Here is a 16,382-nt window from a genome sequence, read left to right on the forward strand (position 1 = left end):
CGCGGGCCTCTCACTGTTTTGGCCTCTCCTGCTGCGGAGCACAGGCTCTGGACGCGCAGGCTCAGCGGCCATGGTTCACGGGACCAGCTGCTCCGCGGCATGGGCATGTGGGATCTTCCCGGACCGGGGCACGAACCCGCGTCCCCTGAATTGGCAGGCAGACTCCCAACCACTGGGCCATCAGGGAAGCCCTACTATACCTTTAAAATCACCTTACATAAAATAATCTCAGGGACTGTGGTGATCATTTTACAAGGCATAAAAATACTGAATCACTATCTTGTATACCTGAAACTAATGTAATATTGTAAATCAATTATACTTCAATTTAAAAAAATTCTTTAAATAAATAAATAAATGGTTAAAAAATCTCAGGGATAATGTTTAAATACTTACCTATTTAAAATGTTTCTTTCCTAGGTTATAGCAATTTTATGAACGAACATTTGAGATTAAAAAATAAAATCACTTGAAACTCATTAAGGACTGCCAGAACTCCACTTTTATTTTTGCATTCTTTACGAAAAAAACGTAACCAATTACCATTTCCTTTTCTTTCCCTGCTTACTTAGCTTCAACATCAATGATCATGTATTTCAGAAACTACTGAAAGACTTCAAGTACACTGCTGCAAAGAATAGCTAATAATTGCTCCCTACATATTTTTGCTTAATCTATTTTGTAAACTGTAGTCAACTCCTGGAACATCTTAAGTAAACTACCTTTATTTCCTTAAATAAAAATGAATAATTTTAAACATCATGCAGATGAAACATTTTTAATACCTAACTTCCTTAACATAAGGTAAAACAGTCTTAGGCAGGCTGTCACTGGGAATTTTTTAAATGTCATGATAATTATGCAGGTATGGATCATATTCAGTATTTAACATATGACCAAGGTAACTAATAAGAGGTCAAAAACAAAGTTAAAGTTAAGCACAGATACTTCTTTGAAAAGCTTCTGATGTTTATTTACTTCTGCACAAACAACTTAAGTGGGAAGAGCCACTAGTATAAACCTATTTTTAGTCTCTATTATTAAAACTGCTTAAGAGTTCTTAGAACACAGAAAAACTAAATTTGAATGCATTTTTAATAGCTTAACAATTTACGTCTTAGGATCTTTTAATGGAATGTTTGAAACCAATCATAATTCACTGCAAAGATAAATCAGAAAAAGAAAACAAACTTTTGAATGCTATGTTATAATGACCTGGACAAAACTGATTATCAACTAGTAATGATTAGCACATGCAATAGACTGAGAAATTAAATCCTCTGCTATATACTTTTGTCAGACATGAGAAAGTTTTAAATGTTCTTATTGCATTCATCTCCCACATATTCAATTTTATTTAAGACAACAGTTCTCTCCAGATTTTTGGGTTTATCAGTGCAAAGTAAAATAAAGCAATCTCAGTAGAAATGGTTTATTACAATGTTATCTTAGAAAGGCTTATTTCTCAAAATGTCCTAAAAGATGTCCAAATCATGAGAATGATCAACCTCAATGGCTTCCTCTGCATCCAACTTTGTTTCTCCGTGTCCTTCCTGTGATTCATCAAGAGAGGCCAGGGCCTCATTTGTGTCACTTGCAAAAGTCTCTCGTGATGTATCATCATCTTCTAGAAAATTTAGGCTTTTAATAGCTTGTTTCATCTTTTTTCCCAACACTTGTGTTCTTCTCTTCTTAGCAGCTTTTTTATTTTCATATTCCTTTTGATTTTCAATGTAGAAAATGTCCTACAATAAAGGAACAACTTTAGTAAACAAGAACTACCATTTATTGAAAGCCTGTTGTAAGGCAGACTCTTTATATTATCTCCATTTTCCACACACAAAAAATATTAGATTCATAATTGAACACAGAGTCCAAGATATTTAATAAATCCTCATTGCAAGTTGAGAGGATGAAGCTATGATTCAAACTCAGCCTAGTGTTAGGTCTAGGGTCCATGCTTATTATATCATATACATCAATCTATAAATGTTTTCTAAATAGAAATATACAGTAGAAAAATCATATTGCTTAGGATTTAAATAAAATATATTTTATCACAACAAAACAAAGTCTTTGGTATAATAATTTACTAACTCTGAAATGTCATCATAACCACATGTTATATGCTAAGAAACTGGCCAGGCCCGAACTGTGTGACTAAATATGATCATGTAACCTACACAACGCAAGAAAAATTCCAGCCCTTAAACACTGCTGTAATTAACATGTGAGACTATAAATCTCTGCCAAAAACTTTTATCACAAGGCATAAAAATGATACAGTCAGCACTTGGATTCCAGGGTGCCAAAAGGATTTTATAGTATGAAAATATGAGAATCTTCTACTACAGGGTTTTTCAAGTATGGCACTACTAAAACTGCAAACCAAGGAATTCTTTGTGTAGCAGTCTGCTGTGTGCATTGCAGGATGTTCAGCAGCCGACCTGGCCTTTACCCACTAGCACACCCACCCCACCGCCAAACGGTGACAACCAAAAATACCCCTAGACATTGCCAAATATCCTCTGAGAGGCAAAACTGCCAGTGAATGAGAACGGTTCAAGTAGAAAATACATTTCCATTAAAACACTACATGGAAAAACAAAATAACTTCTGGGAACCTTGATACAGATAGATAAATATAATTTTAGAGGGTACAAAAAAAAAGGTCAGGGATCTAAAGAGAAGGCAAAAATGATGATGCTAATACAAAAAAGATTCAAAGATTTAAAAGAGAAGCTAGTACAGGCAGGACACACTTTCAACATCCTATTATATTCTAGGAAGTGACTCTTAAAAGCTGTAGCCAAGGGCTTCCCTGGTGGCGCAGTGGTTGAGAGTCCGCCTGCCGATGCAGGGGACACGGGTTCATGCCCCAGTCCGGGAAGATCCCACATGCCGCGGAGCGGCTGGGCCTGTGAGCCATGGCCGCTGAGCCTGCGCGTCCGGAGCCTGCGCGTCCAGAGCCTGTGCTCCGCAACAGAAGAGGCCACAACAGTGAGAGGCCCGCGTACCGTAAAAAAAAAAAGAAGCTGTAGCCAAGTCAGTTCCTATTACATTCTTAAAGTGCATAAAGTGTAAATCCCTTCTTGTTTATAAAAAACAATATGGAGGATGGTGAGATAAAGGGGGCCCTCTGCTTCGCTAAATAGTAAAAGCAGCACATGGAATTAGCAGAGGAAGGAGTAAGGAACCCCGAAATGAATGCAATAAGGGAAAGCGTCAGAATATGAGAGCTTTGATGAAGAGAAGGAATGAAAGTGTTTGCTAAAGAAATGAGGATGGGGGTGGAGAAGGAGGGTACATATGTGAGAAAAAAGCGCAGGAAGGACAAAAAGGGTGAATTCAGAGGAAAATGAGGCCAGCTACCAATTCCTGAATGAGCACTTTTATGTGCCAGGCATTACGCTGAGAACTTGACACAGGTGTGAACTCTTTTCATTCACACAAGAACCTTATGAGGTGGGGATTATACTTGTTTTCAGATGAGGAAAGTGAGGCTCAAGATTAGAGCCAACAGGTAAAGGTATAAAGTCTAAACTCATAAATGATTTCTTCAAATCCATATTCTTAAGCCTTAAACCTTTGCAAGAGTGTGATAATTCACAATTTTTTCAAGAGTCTACTTACCTTCAAGTGGAGCAATAGTAGAAGTATTTTCATTTTATATGGAAGCATATCCAAACATCTTGATAAAAACAATTCTAACTAGTACAATGCTTGGCAACACTAAATAAAATTACGAAGTTCCCCTTTTCCCTCCAAATATGGCAATCCTTATTAAAAAGGAATGTCATTCTCATGGGTTACGAATTTAAACAGAACTGGGATGACCCAAAGAAATGTCTTTGTAGCATATTATTAATGTTGTTACAACAAATGCAGACAACAGATAATCTGAGAGCAACTTTTTTCTCCCATCCATCTCTTTGTATAATTAACTCTGCAAGTTAAGAACCTGAAGTGCATACTATTTTCGGAGGGAGAACGTTATAGGTGGACTTATTAACTTTTTTTTTTTTCTTTTAAATATAGTCAATTTTATTCTCCTTAAACCACAAAATAGAGTCTTTGGTTGTAAAAACACCACTAGCTACAGTCTTGCCAGGAGGTCCTGGCTGGGGAGGGGGCAGTTAGCTGGCAGCCAGAACTCCTGAGGGGGGGACCTCTTTAAAATGCTGACAGCCAGGTGGCGGGGCCCCCACACCAAGTCGGGGGAAGCACCCCGACCCTCTAGGAGGGCACTGGGCCGGGCCCCGGCGCCGCAGCCTCACGGCGCAGCAGCTGCTGCACAGCACCACCTCCTCAGGGTCCGTGGCGCCGGCAGAGGGCCTGCCCAGAAGCACCACGGCCACCTCTCCATCCTCCTCCAGAAGACCGGGGCTCAGAGATGGCTCTGAGGACCTCAGCTCCTCAGCAAAATCTGGGGACAAGCGTCCCGGAGAGGTGCTCGTCTGGGGGCTGAGGTCTTCCCAGGGGGTCGGTGATGGGGTGGGCGTGGGCGAGGGGTCCTTGGCCAGGCACCCCAGGGGTCCCCGCTTCGCAAGTTAACTTCTAACTATTCTTACTTTTTCTTTCTTCACAAACTTTGTATTGTCTAAAACAAATTATAAGGCCATACACCGAAACAAAATCAAATGAGAAAAAGTTGAAAACAAGCCCACTCAGTTCAGTTTTGGCTTCCAAGTTCTACAGACTGTGATTGTTAGCAATACAGTGACTAAAAGAATAATTATAACACCATTATTTGGATGGCACATGAAATTACCTATAATAAAATTATATCTGTCTTAGGCTTTTCCCTCTAGTAACAAAGATAGTCAATCCACGTACATACAGAAAATTTGGTAAAAAAAAACCCAGAAAAATCTTAAAAGACAAAACATTTATAATCCCTCACAACAGACCAAATCATTGGTAATATTTTGGTGCTTTAACTGCCAGTCTATTGTCCCATGCCTCTTTTTCTCTATAAATTTGTACTTTGTCGTTTTAAAAAATTCAGTTATTATTACATTTTCTAATTTTCTTAAAATTGTTTCACAAAAATAGAGGCTACAGGATAGTTGTTTTATGAATGTCCCTATTAGTCAACATTCCCCTATTATTAGATACTACAAACGTTTCTGTTTATTATAATGCAATGTTTCTGGTTGTTCAAGATAAAAATCTACTAACATTAAATCTCCTTCTCCACAATGTGTTAGAAGAAATGAATTTCAAAGATAGGTGATTCAGGTCTTCCCTGGTGGCGCCGTGGTTGAGGGTCTGCCTGCCGATGCAGGGGACACGGGTTCGTGCCCAGTCCGGGAGGATCCCACATGCCGCGGAGCGGCTGGGCCTGTGAGCCATGGCCGCTAAGCCTGCGCGTCCGGAGCCTGTGCTCCGCAACAGGGAGAGGCCACAGCAGTGAGAGGCCCGCGTACCACAAAAAAAAAAAAAAAAAAAAAGATAGGTGATTCAATGAAAACAGCATGGGTTTGAAGTCAGAGTCCTTCCTGTGTGATCTCAGACCTATCCTTTTTATTGCTCTGCATTTGCATATCAGGGTAATACCCAATGATAGACAGTGCCAGGCTGATGGTGAATAAATGTTATTTTCTTCTCTCCCGCTTCTGGAAATTGTCCAAGTTTAGTTGACAAACAGCTTTTCTAGACACCACTTTATTTAACTCCTTTATAGCAATATTAAATAGGCAGGACACATATTAAAGTCCTCACTTTATAGATGAGAAAATCAAGGCTGAGGGAGAATAAGCCATCTGCTCATAGTCATATAATCACTAAATGGCAAAATTAAGATTAAAACCTAGATTTTGCATCTCAGAGAATTCTTTTCATCACATCATGCTATATCTTTGAAAAGAGTCACATTTTGCTATCTAACAAAGACCCAAGAAGAATGTTCCTTCTAAGTACACACTCTGATCAGGGGTTATACTGGGGGAGGAGGGAGAACATCATTAAGGTATAAGCTCTGTTCTACCACTCAAAAGTTGTGTTCCCAAGGAAATTCACATTGTTATAAATTTATTATCAAAATAATTGTTCCAATGAGGAAAAAAGTAGTTACAGAGTAGAGATTTCAAACGTGCAACAACAGTAACATTTCCTGTAGGAATTTCAGTAACAGATTTTTAAAAAAATGACTAAAAGTGAATAGCCAGAAAAAAGAAAAAAACATTGAGCAGATGCAAAATATGCTCACATGTAGCATCAGCTCAAGAGAAAAGGTTTTTATTTTTCTGTCATCATCAGCATTACATTAGTACGGCTAAAGCACATTCCTATGACCTTTATCACCCACTGTTATAATAAAGAGAATACAAAATTTCTCAAATATTGTAGCTGTGTTGCACATGTGTACCATCTCCTTCCTATGCAAAAGACAGTTCTCAATTTTGATCACATGTGCTAAATGCAAGTCATGTTCCTTAATTAATAAATTAAAAGGTAACTGAATTCTGAGCTGTGAAAAACCCACAGTGTATAAGATTTCCCATATGACATTCTGGTAATACAAAAATGATACTAAAATGCCTGGCTTCCAGTTTGTGAGGAATGAACAAAACAAATGTGTGAGCAGACAACAGAATGTAGTATATTCTATAAGAGAGCCATATTGGACTCATCAAAAGGTCTAAATCATGGAGGAAAATGTAGGATTAAACAGATCAAAAGACATACAACAAATGGGATGTGGAAATCTAGATAGGATCCTGATTTGGGGAGGAAAAAAGCTAGAAAATACATTCTTGGGACAATTCAGGAAATTGGAATAAGGGCTAGATAGATACTGGGATGATGCTATGAAACTGTTCTTATTTTTCTTAGGTGTGGTTGTGTAGGATATTGGGAGATGCTTGTTGAAGTAATTAGGGCTGAATGTCATGATGTTTGCTCCTTATTTCCCAATGGTACAGAAAAAAAATTGTATCGGTAAAGTAAGAATGTCAAAATGTTAACCACCCCTGAACCTAGGTGAAGGATATATGGGTATTCATCCTGTTGCTTTTTCATCTATTCCACGTTTGAAATTTTTCATTAATAAAAAGTTGTAAGAGTAGAAAAAAATAATTACATGCTAAGAGACCAGGAAAAATTGCCATAAAAGAAATCTTGACCTTGGCTCTGAAAGGGAAGAAAATGAGGAGGCAGAGCTTTACCAAAGGCACAAGGTTTACTTGAAAAGAGACAATGAAAAATTGGTCAGTACAAGGCAGAGCAGGTAACAGAGATCAGTAGAAAATGAAGCTAGAGGCTGAGTGGGAGTTAAATTATGATGGATCTCAAAAGTCAAGGACATTATTGCTTCTACCTTAATTTGTTCCTCACTGATACTAGGAGTGTTCTTCAGGAGATTCAGGAAAACTCCACCTGGTGTTCTTCTTCGACTACCATTCTACAAAAAGGAACAGAAAAATGATCCTGTGAAGACTCTTCCAGTGAATGGTCAAAGCAACTTTTAGAGACATTCCTAAGGAGATATTAAGGTCTACAGTACCACTCCAGTTTAACTGCAGTGTCCTTCTCTCCTCTCCAGACTTCCATTTGCTCTATTTCTTTTCCCATGGCATGTATCACTTCTTGGCATACTTGAAGATACTACATTTATTCTTTACAGACTGTTTCCCTCCCACCCCCTACTACAACATAAGCTTCCTGTGTCTAGAACAGTGCCTGGCACACAGCAATAAAGAACTGTACAAGGAAAGAATGCATGCACCAAAAGAAAGTGAATTTGGACTTGCATCTTCCCAACATTCAGTAGATTTCCATTAGCTCACTGGTTTTATTACTACTGTATTATTACTACAGTATTAAAATTTTGATATAGGGAATTCCCTGGCAGTCCAGTGGTTAGGACTTGGTGGTTTCACTGCAGGGGGCCTGGATTTGATCCCTGGTTGGTGAACTAGTATTCCACAAGCTGTGTGGCACAGCAAGAAATTAAAAAAAATTTTTTTTAAAGTAAAATATTGATATAATCTATAACTTCGTGCTCAACTGAATGAAAATCTAGGTACCTTAAACAGTGACACAAACAGGGATGCCAGTACATTCATGATTATTATAATTTGTTTTGTTGTTAACTTCTGGAACCTATGTTCACAGGCTGTTTCCTCACCCAGTGCTATCACTTCTAACTGGTTTCTTTTCTCTCTATTTCCACAGCATAATATTTAGTCTCTTGTGATGTTATTATTCAAATTCATGAGAAACAAATAAGAAGGAGGCCATTCAATCTTCATCCTCACCCTGTGCTGAAAGCTCAATTAAATGAGATCTGCAAAACCATTCATTCTATGGGATAAACTGCTACTGCTTGTGATCTGGCCCCAACCAGAGAAGTGCTCTTTATGCCATTCTGGAGCAATGAAGTATTTTTTAACTGTTTTTTCATTTTTGCTTCCTCAACCCCAGAAGCCTCTTTAGACATTTTGTTTCCTATTCACTCCTACCACCCATGAGATTTTAATACTCACAGATATACTTTATATTTATCTGTCCTTTTTACATAACAAGATTTTTGGTTTTTTTACCCTCAAGAACCAGTTTCCAAGAATGTATGAATTGGGCTTCACTGGTGGTACAGTGGTTGAGAATCTGCCTGCCAATGCAGGGGACATGGGTTCGAGCCCTGGTCTGGGAAGATCCCCCATGCCGCGGAGCAACTAGGCCCGTGAGCCACAATTACTGAGCCTGCGCGTCTGGAGCCTGTGCTCTGCAACAAGAGAGGCCGTGATAGTGAGAGGCCTGCGCACTGCAAAGAAGAGTGGCCCCCACTTGCTGCAACTAGAGAAAGCCCTCACACAGAAACGAAGACCCAACACAGCCATAAATTAAAAAAAAAAAAAAAAAAAAAAAAATGCATGAATTAAATGAGCCAAAAGTAACATTTCTTTTTTTTAAAAAAAAATAAATTTATTTATTTATTTATGGCTGCACTGGGTCTTCGTTGCTGCGTGCGGGCTTTCTCTAGTTGTGGCGAGTAGGGGCTACTCTCTGTGGTGGTGCGCAGGCTTCTCATTGTGGTGGCTTCTCTTGTTGCAAAGCACGGGCTCTAGGGCACGTGGGCTTCAGTAGTTGTGGTGCATGGGCTTAGTTGCTCTGCAGCATGTGGGATCTTCCCGGACCAGGGCTCGAACCCGTGTCCCCTGCATTACCAGGCAGATTCTTAACCACTGAGCCACCGGGGAAGCCCCAAAAGTAACATTTCTGCTCACCACCACTAACTAAATTCTGGGCACTGTGGTAAGTATATGCATTATCTCATTTAATCCTTATAATAGAGGATTAATCCCATTTTATAGCTGAGACTGAGGTCTGAGAAGTATCGATAATTTAGCCAAATGTCACATCTAGTAAGCTGCACACCCAAAATTCAAAACCAGGTACCCCAAATTCCAAAACCCATATTCTCAAAATCTGAGCTTCCAGTTCCCCCCTCCAGACCTTTCTTAAAATTTCAGCCTTAATGAATCCTATAAGAGATCTGTTGTTGACTGCACACTAACAGGCTACAATTTAGGTATATTTTTTATAAGTAAAGTATTAATTGCAAAAACTGACCATACTGAATTTTTAAATTTTTTTTATACATTTATTTGTTTTTTATTTATTTTTATTTTTGGCTGTGTTGGGTCTTTGCTGCTGTGTGCTGGCTTTCTCTAGTTGCAGCGAGCGGGGGCTACTCTTTGCTGTGGTGCGCAGGCTTCTCATTGTGGTGGCTTCTCTTGCTGCGGAGCACAGGCTCTAGGCACGCGGGCTTCAGTAGTTGTGGTGCACAGCCTTAGTTGCTCTGCAGCATGTGAGATCTTCCCCGACCAGGGCTCGAACCCTTGCCCCCTGCATTGGCAGGTGGATTCTTAACCACTGCGCCACCAGGGAAGCCCTGAATTTTTAAATTATTAATGAAGGTTTTTTAAAGTCTGAAACACACTGTAATAATTTATAAATAAGAGAACCAACAATCAGAAACAAGGGCATTTTATTAAAAAATCACATGAAATAATACAAAAGCAGAAAGAATGAAGCAGTTAGTCTTACCATTATAAAAAGGCCACCATTTTGTTCAACTTCAGCAGTTTCCATCAGAAGTTCAATTGCCTTTTTGTTCCCAATTATCCTCACTACTCGGGCTATCAAATCTTTCTTTGGTTCCTGCAACCTGATGAGGAACAAATGAAGTAATATTAAACTTTTTATTTGTTGCAAAAAGTTGAGGAAATCTACCTTAGTCTCCAATTTAGTTCCTAGCTAGAATTAACTTCTCATACTAATAACATTTCCTTTCAAAAATCCCCAATATTTAACCTTGGAATCACTGACATGGAAACATTCCTATCTTGGGTCACCCAAGGAGATCATAACCTCCAGGATCCACCTCAAGTCTCATAACTGGCATCTTCACTTTGCCTTATTGGATTATGGCATATTTCAAAAGAAACATGCACACATAGCAAGGGGAATGCAAGCCTAAAAGCAAAAGAAGATACAACCAGTCTACTCTCATCAAAACAAATAGCAAACACATACCATGCTTTCTAAAAGTTAGCTCTCCTAACTCTAGAGATGTCTAAAAGCTTTAAAATGGATTGGATTTTTCCCTCATGGGCTCCCTGCCTCAGAACAAGGAAATAGCTAATATTTACCAAAGGCTTATTATGGGATAAGCACATTCCTAAGAACTATACATGCATTATATCTCAGTTAATTCTCTCAACAACCTTATGAAGCAGATATTATTATTTTCATTTTACCACTGAGAGGTAAAAACACAGGGAGCCTAAGTAGGTAGCACTTCTGACATCAGAGCCCATACTCCATAGAGATGAAGGAGCATTAATATTACAGAAGTCTTACCAGTTCCCTAACCAGCCCTGGCTTCTTTTGTTTCTTCTGTTGTGGAAAGAGCAGTAGACTAGGAACAAAGGGGCTAGACTTTAGTTCCAGGTCTGACACTTATTAAATTTGTGACTTTGAGCAAGCCACACAACTACTGGGCCTCAGTTTCCTATTTGTAAAGTAAAGGCTTTGGTTTACAAAATCTCGAAGTTCCTTTCCAGAACTCAAATTCCAAACTCCCTCAGTATTTTAAAAAAATCCAGTATGAGTATTGACAGGCTTGCCTGGAAAGTAAATACTTGTTTTCCTACTAGCTATATTACTCTTGAACCTTACCTGTTTTCAGATTTGTGACACTGTTCACTAGTGATTTAGAGCTAATAAAAAAGTAAGCAAAATTTCAACTTTTTATTTATTTATTGACCTCCCCGGGGGGCTTGCAGGATCTTAGTTCGCCAACCAGGGATCAAACCCGGGCCCATGGCAATGAAAGTGCCAAGTCCTAACCAATGTACTGCCAGGGAATTCCCAAAATTTTAACTTTTAGTATTTCTTGTTAAAAATACATGAAATGGGCTTCCCTGGTGGCGCAGTGGTTGAGAGTCCGTCTACCGATGCAGGGGACACGGGTTCGTGCCCCGGTCCAGGAAAATCCCACGTGCCGCGGAGCAGCTGGGCCCATGAGCCATGGCCGCTGAGCCTGCGCGTCCGGAGCCTGTGCTCCGCAGCGGGAGAGGCCACAGCAGTGAGAGGCCCGTGTACCGCCAAAAATAAATAAATAAATAAATAATACATGAAATGTAAATTTACCATACATCAAGCAACTCTACTCCTATTTATCCAAAAGAAATGAAAATCTGTGTCCAAAGATGTGTACGTGAAAGTTCATAACAGCATTATTCATAATTTCCCAAAAGGGTAACAGCCGATATGGATGTGTGCGTGCATATGCGTGTGCGTGTAAATAAACAAACTGTTGATTCCTGCTACAACATGGACGAATCTGAAAAACACTGCAGTAAGTGAAAATAGCCAGGCACAAGAGACCCCATACTGTGATGCCATTAACATGAAATTTCCAAAAATGCAAATTGATAGCAACAGAAAGTAGATTAGCAGTTACCTGGGAATAGGAACAGGAACTAACTTTAAATGGGCACATGGTATGAGGGATCTTATAGGGTGATGGAAATGTTTTAAAAGTGCTTTATGGTAGGGGCTTCCCTGGTGGCGCAGTGGTTGGGGGTCCGCCTGCCGATGCAGGCGGCATGGGTTCGTGCCCCGGTCCGGGAGGATCCCACGTGCCGCGGAGCGGCTGGGCCCGTGGGCCGTGGCCGCTGAGCCTGCGCGTCCGGAGCCTGTGTGCCGCAACGGGAGAGGCCAAAACGGTGAGAGGCCCGCGTACCGCAAAAAAAAAAAAAAATAAAATAAAATAAAATTCTTAAAAAAAAAAAAAAAAAGTGCTTTATGGTAATCGTTGTACAACTGATAAACTTACTAAAAAAATCAACACTTGAAATGGATGAATTTTACCACATGTATACCATGCCTCAATAAAATTGTAAAAAAAAAAATCATGAATGCTTGAAAGCACTCCAAAAAACCTACATGATTTAAAAGGATATGTTTTTACCTAAAGAGTTCTATAGCACTAAATGGAAAGAGTTGCTCAAAAGTTCATAAAAATCTGCAAAATTATTCTATCAGGTCTGCCCAAATTTAAGAACACCCAGCTATATTCATATAACCACATAAGCCTAGAGTTCATGCCTTGAATTTAAAAATTTCAAAAAGGAACACCATTGTCAGTGTATTTGGAATCTGTGTTATTTCTCATAAATGGAAGACAATTGGTCAAGTGCTCACTTGTAGACAAATTTAAATACTCACCTAAAAGAAATTTCATCAGCCACTTTCTCTTGAGAATCGTCCTCTGTGATCTCATATCGGCCTTTATAGTTCATTTCTAGTCTGTCTCCTAGTCTGTCTTTGACAGGTCGTTTCCTTTTGAGATGACCTTGCCCGTTTTCCTCCTCCTTTGATCCCGTTTTTTTGCCACCATGCATATATTCATCTAGCTCTTTGTCTAATTCTTTTGTATGCTCTTGGGATTCCCTCTTAAGTTTCTTAGCAAGCAAATAATTGTACGTCTCGGATTCTCTGCTTCTGTCAATAGTGCCCTCCATTCCCAAGATACCAAGTTCAGTGGCCACTGCATCTTGATTCTGTTCCTGCAGCACAGCACCCCATATGTTGTTAACCTTCTTCCCTCCAGCAATAGGCGGTTTCTGGCTGCTCTGGCCAAACTGAAAAGGCTCTGGTTTGGGAGGAGTGTTAAAACATTTTTGTCGTTTGCGCTTCCAGAGAGAGCTATCATCATCTGAATCCGAAAAACTCTCCTCACTTGAATCCACACTTTTAACAGTCCGATAATGTGATACCGGAGCATACACTGTTGCAGTACTCTGTAAGGGCCTCACTGCACAGTCCCCACCTAGTGCTTTCTGCAAGTGAAAGAAAATACAATCAATTCCATAAAACACATTAACTCCACACACCATGTGCTTTTTTTTTTTTGCGGTACGCAGGCCTCACACTGTTGTGGCCTCTCCCGTTGCTGAGCACAGGCTCCGGACGCACAGGCTCAGCAGCCATGGCTGACGGGCCTAGCCGCTCCGCGGCACATGGGATCTTCCCGAACCGGGGCACAAACCCGTGTCCCCTGCATCGACAGGCGGACTCTCAACCACTGCGCCACCAGGGAAGCCCCACCATGTGCTTTTTAAAAAGTTATTTAGGGATTCAGCTGGACCATTTTGAAGGAGAAATGATCTTCAAAGATCTCTGAAACCAACTGAGGCCCTGCATTTCTAAAGGTCTACATGGAAATTTCCTTTTTTTTTGCCTGCGCCGTACGTCTTACAGGATCCCTGTTCCCTGACCAGGGATCGAACCCGGGCGGGCAGTGAAAGCGCCAAATTCTAACCACTAGACCACCAGGGAACTCCCTGGAATTTCCATTTTAAAAGCCACAAATTCATATTTCTATATAGCTAATACAGCACTTAGTTCTAAGACCCCTTTTAAAAAATTTCCAAAGCTTTTAATTCTCACCTTTAGAAGATTTTCAATCTTTTAAGTTATTGTCAGAATGTTTGAAAATGACATACACGATGTTACTAGCAGTTAAAACAGAACTTGTTTTCTTCCTTTCCAAAGATGCCTGCCATGTATTTGATTACATCAACTGCCTTTATATGGTTTTGTGACTATGTTCCTTTTAGACTAGACAGTAAACTCCTATGTGTAAGAATCTCCGACAAATTTCTTTTAAAACTGCAGCGTCCGTGGCATTAAGTTTACCAAGTCATGGGTCAATCTATGTAAAACAAACTGAAAGAGACTGAAAACCACAATATTTTGGTACCGATTTCCTAAGAAATTTCTATGCAAAAGGAATCACCTTTGCTTTTTCAACTAAACATTAAACAAAGTATTTGTTAAGTTCCTAATATGTGCTAGAAATGGGGGTGGGGTATTTTAAGTCTAGAAGGTAAGTCTTCCTATTTTGAAATAATAATGGCACTAACACTTGTCAGCCATTACTCAGGCTCCACTGAATCCTGACAGCCACCCTATTACTGTCGTACTATTACCATTCCTATTCTAAGATGGAGACACCAGGCTAAATGACCTGTCAGAGGTCACACAGTGGCGGCGCCAGGATTCGAACGCGGGTAGACTGGCACTAAAGCCTTCTCAAAAGAGCTTGCTACTCAGTAGGGCGGCCAAGACAAACGCCTACTTAGAAACCTGGGAAGCTAACACAAAACCCAGTGCCACATTATGGCATGACGAAGCTAGGTTCCAGGGGAATATGGAAGACCAGGCCTCTGAGCAAGTGATGAACTTCATCCCTGGTCCTCACTCCCTTTCTGCTCAGCGTGCACATGAGCACCACAGGCTGTTTGCGGGCAGAGGTCCCCAGGTTCTACATTTTCGGCAAAAAAATGCCCTTCCGAGACAACCTAGCGGCGCCGAAGTGGGGAAGCCCGTAGGTTTAGAAAACGAGGAGCGGAGCACTGGAGGCGGGGAAGAGGCAGCCGCAAGCCCGCCTCCGGGAGACAGCCCGCCTCGCGGAACCCGCTTCGCAGCGAGACGCCGGGCTAGGTTCGTACGGCCTCCTATCCCCGCAACCTCCCTCGCTCCGCGCGCCGGGCCGCGGGACGCCCGCCCGCCCCTCACCCTCCCCACCGCACCGGCTCGCGCGCCGGGCCCGGGGACGACCACCCCTCATCGCAGCCCGCGCTCCGCGCTCCGCGCTCCCGGCCCAGAGTCACCCGCCCCCCCCCCTCCGCACTCACCGGCACCTGCAGCGGCCTGTCGCTGGGTGCCACCGTCATGTCGGAATCCGAGTCAGAAAGTTGCCCATCTTCCATGTCGCCTGCCTCCTGCGCCATCTTCCCGCGGCGCGGTGTAGCGGGCCGAGAGGGCACTTCCGGCGGGGCGGCGGGCTGGTCCGGCTGGCTCTGACTGGTCGGGCGCCCCCGCGAGGGGGGCTGCTCCCGCCCCGGCGGCCGGTGGACCCAGACGCCTGGGTCGAGGCTCGCAGATGTTGCGTCATCATTGCAACCCGCTCGCTTAACGCTATTCTGGGAGAATGAGTCCTCTGCTGCTGCGGCACTCTGGCGCGTTCCCTACCGACCTGTTTCCGGCAAACCTAAAGATGTGCATGGATGGCAGCCATGAGGGATTTCTCCCTCGGCCTCACAACCCTCGCCTGGATGCTCTGGGCAGGCCTTCCTGCTTCCATTCTTTCTCCACCGTGCATGTAGCTTCCCGGGGAACCTTCCAGACGGGACGTGAGGTCACCGCCCTGCTCAGACTTTCCAGGGCTCTCCTCCGCACGATAAGGCTTGAGTTCTCAGCACTGCCAGCAGAGCTGCGGGTGTGTGCCTGTCTGGTGTCCTCCTCCGGCTCTCCAGCCACGCTGGCGCTGCTCACGTTGTTCCTCTGGCCCCCTTTGTCCTTTCCCGGCCCAAGGGCTTTGCAGTTGCTGTTCCCTCTGCCTGGCTGACTCTCCAACACCCGACACCCCGTTGTTGCACAGGTTATGCTGTCTCATGATTCAGGATTCTGATGAAATGCCACCTTCTCAGAGAGGTCTTCTTCAACCTCCCTCACTAAAACAGGGTCTCTCCTGTCACTCTCAAACCCTTTTTTTCCCCTCATGGCATCAATAGTCATATGTGTATTTTAAAAATTTTTTGTCTGAGCTCCCCACTAAAATGTCAGTTTTATTCGCTGTTGTTTCTACCTGCGAACATACATGACTTCTTGTATGTAAAGATGGTCAAGAAATATTTGTTTTTTTTTTTTTTTTTTTTGCGTAAAGGGGATCTTGTTATTTGTACCTTTTCCTATTCTGCTATCTACTTTAAAAAAGAAACAATAATGGGGTCCAGAGGTTGGGACTCCGCGCTTCCACTGCTGGAGGCTGGGTTCGATCCCCGGTCTGGAGATAAAATCCT

At 41.9% G+C, this 16,382-nt stretch overlaps 1 protein-coding gene across 1 annotated transcript; it reads right to left on the reverse strand.

Moving 5' to 3' along the window:
* Nucleotides 1–490: 490 nt before the first annotated feature.
* PHAX (phosphorylated adaptor for RNA export) lies at nt 491–15,311 on the reverse strand (the record flags this gene model as incomplete). The annotated part of the gene is made up of 5 exons (XM_082837001.1): nt 491–1,745; nt 7,322–7,405; nt 10,054–10,174; nt 12,742–13,355; nt 15,216–15,311. 5 exons carry the CDS (start codon nt 15,309–15,311, stop codon nt 1,476–1,478), a joined length of 1,185 nt encoding a protein of 394 aa, XP_082693127.1. The 3' UTR covers nt 491–1,475.
* Between the last annotated feature and the right edge of the window lie 1,071 nt (nt 15,312–16,382).

Source organism: Leucopleurus acutus (genome assembly GCF_964270905.1).
Source record: "Leucopleurus acutus genome assembly, chromosome: 3".
In the NCBI taxonomy this organism is placed as follows: domain Eukaryota; kingdom Metazoa; phylum Chordata; class Mammalia; order Artiodactyla; family Delphinidae; genus Leucopleurus; species Leucopleurus acutus.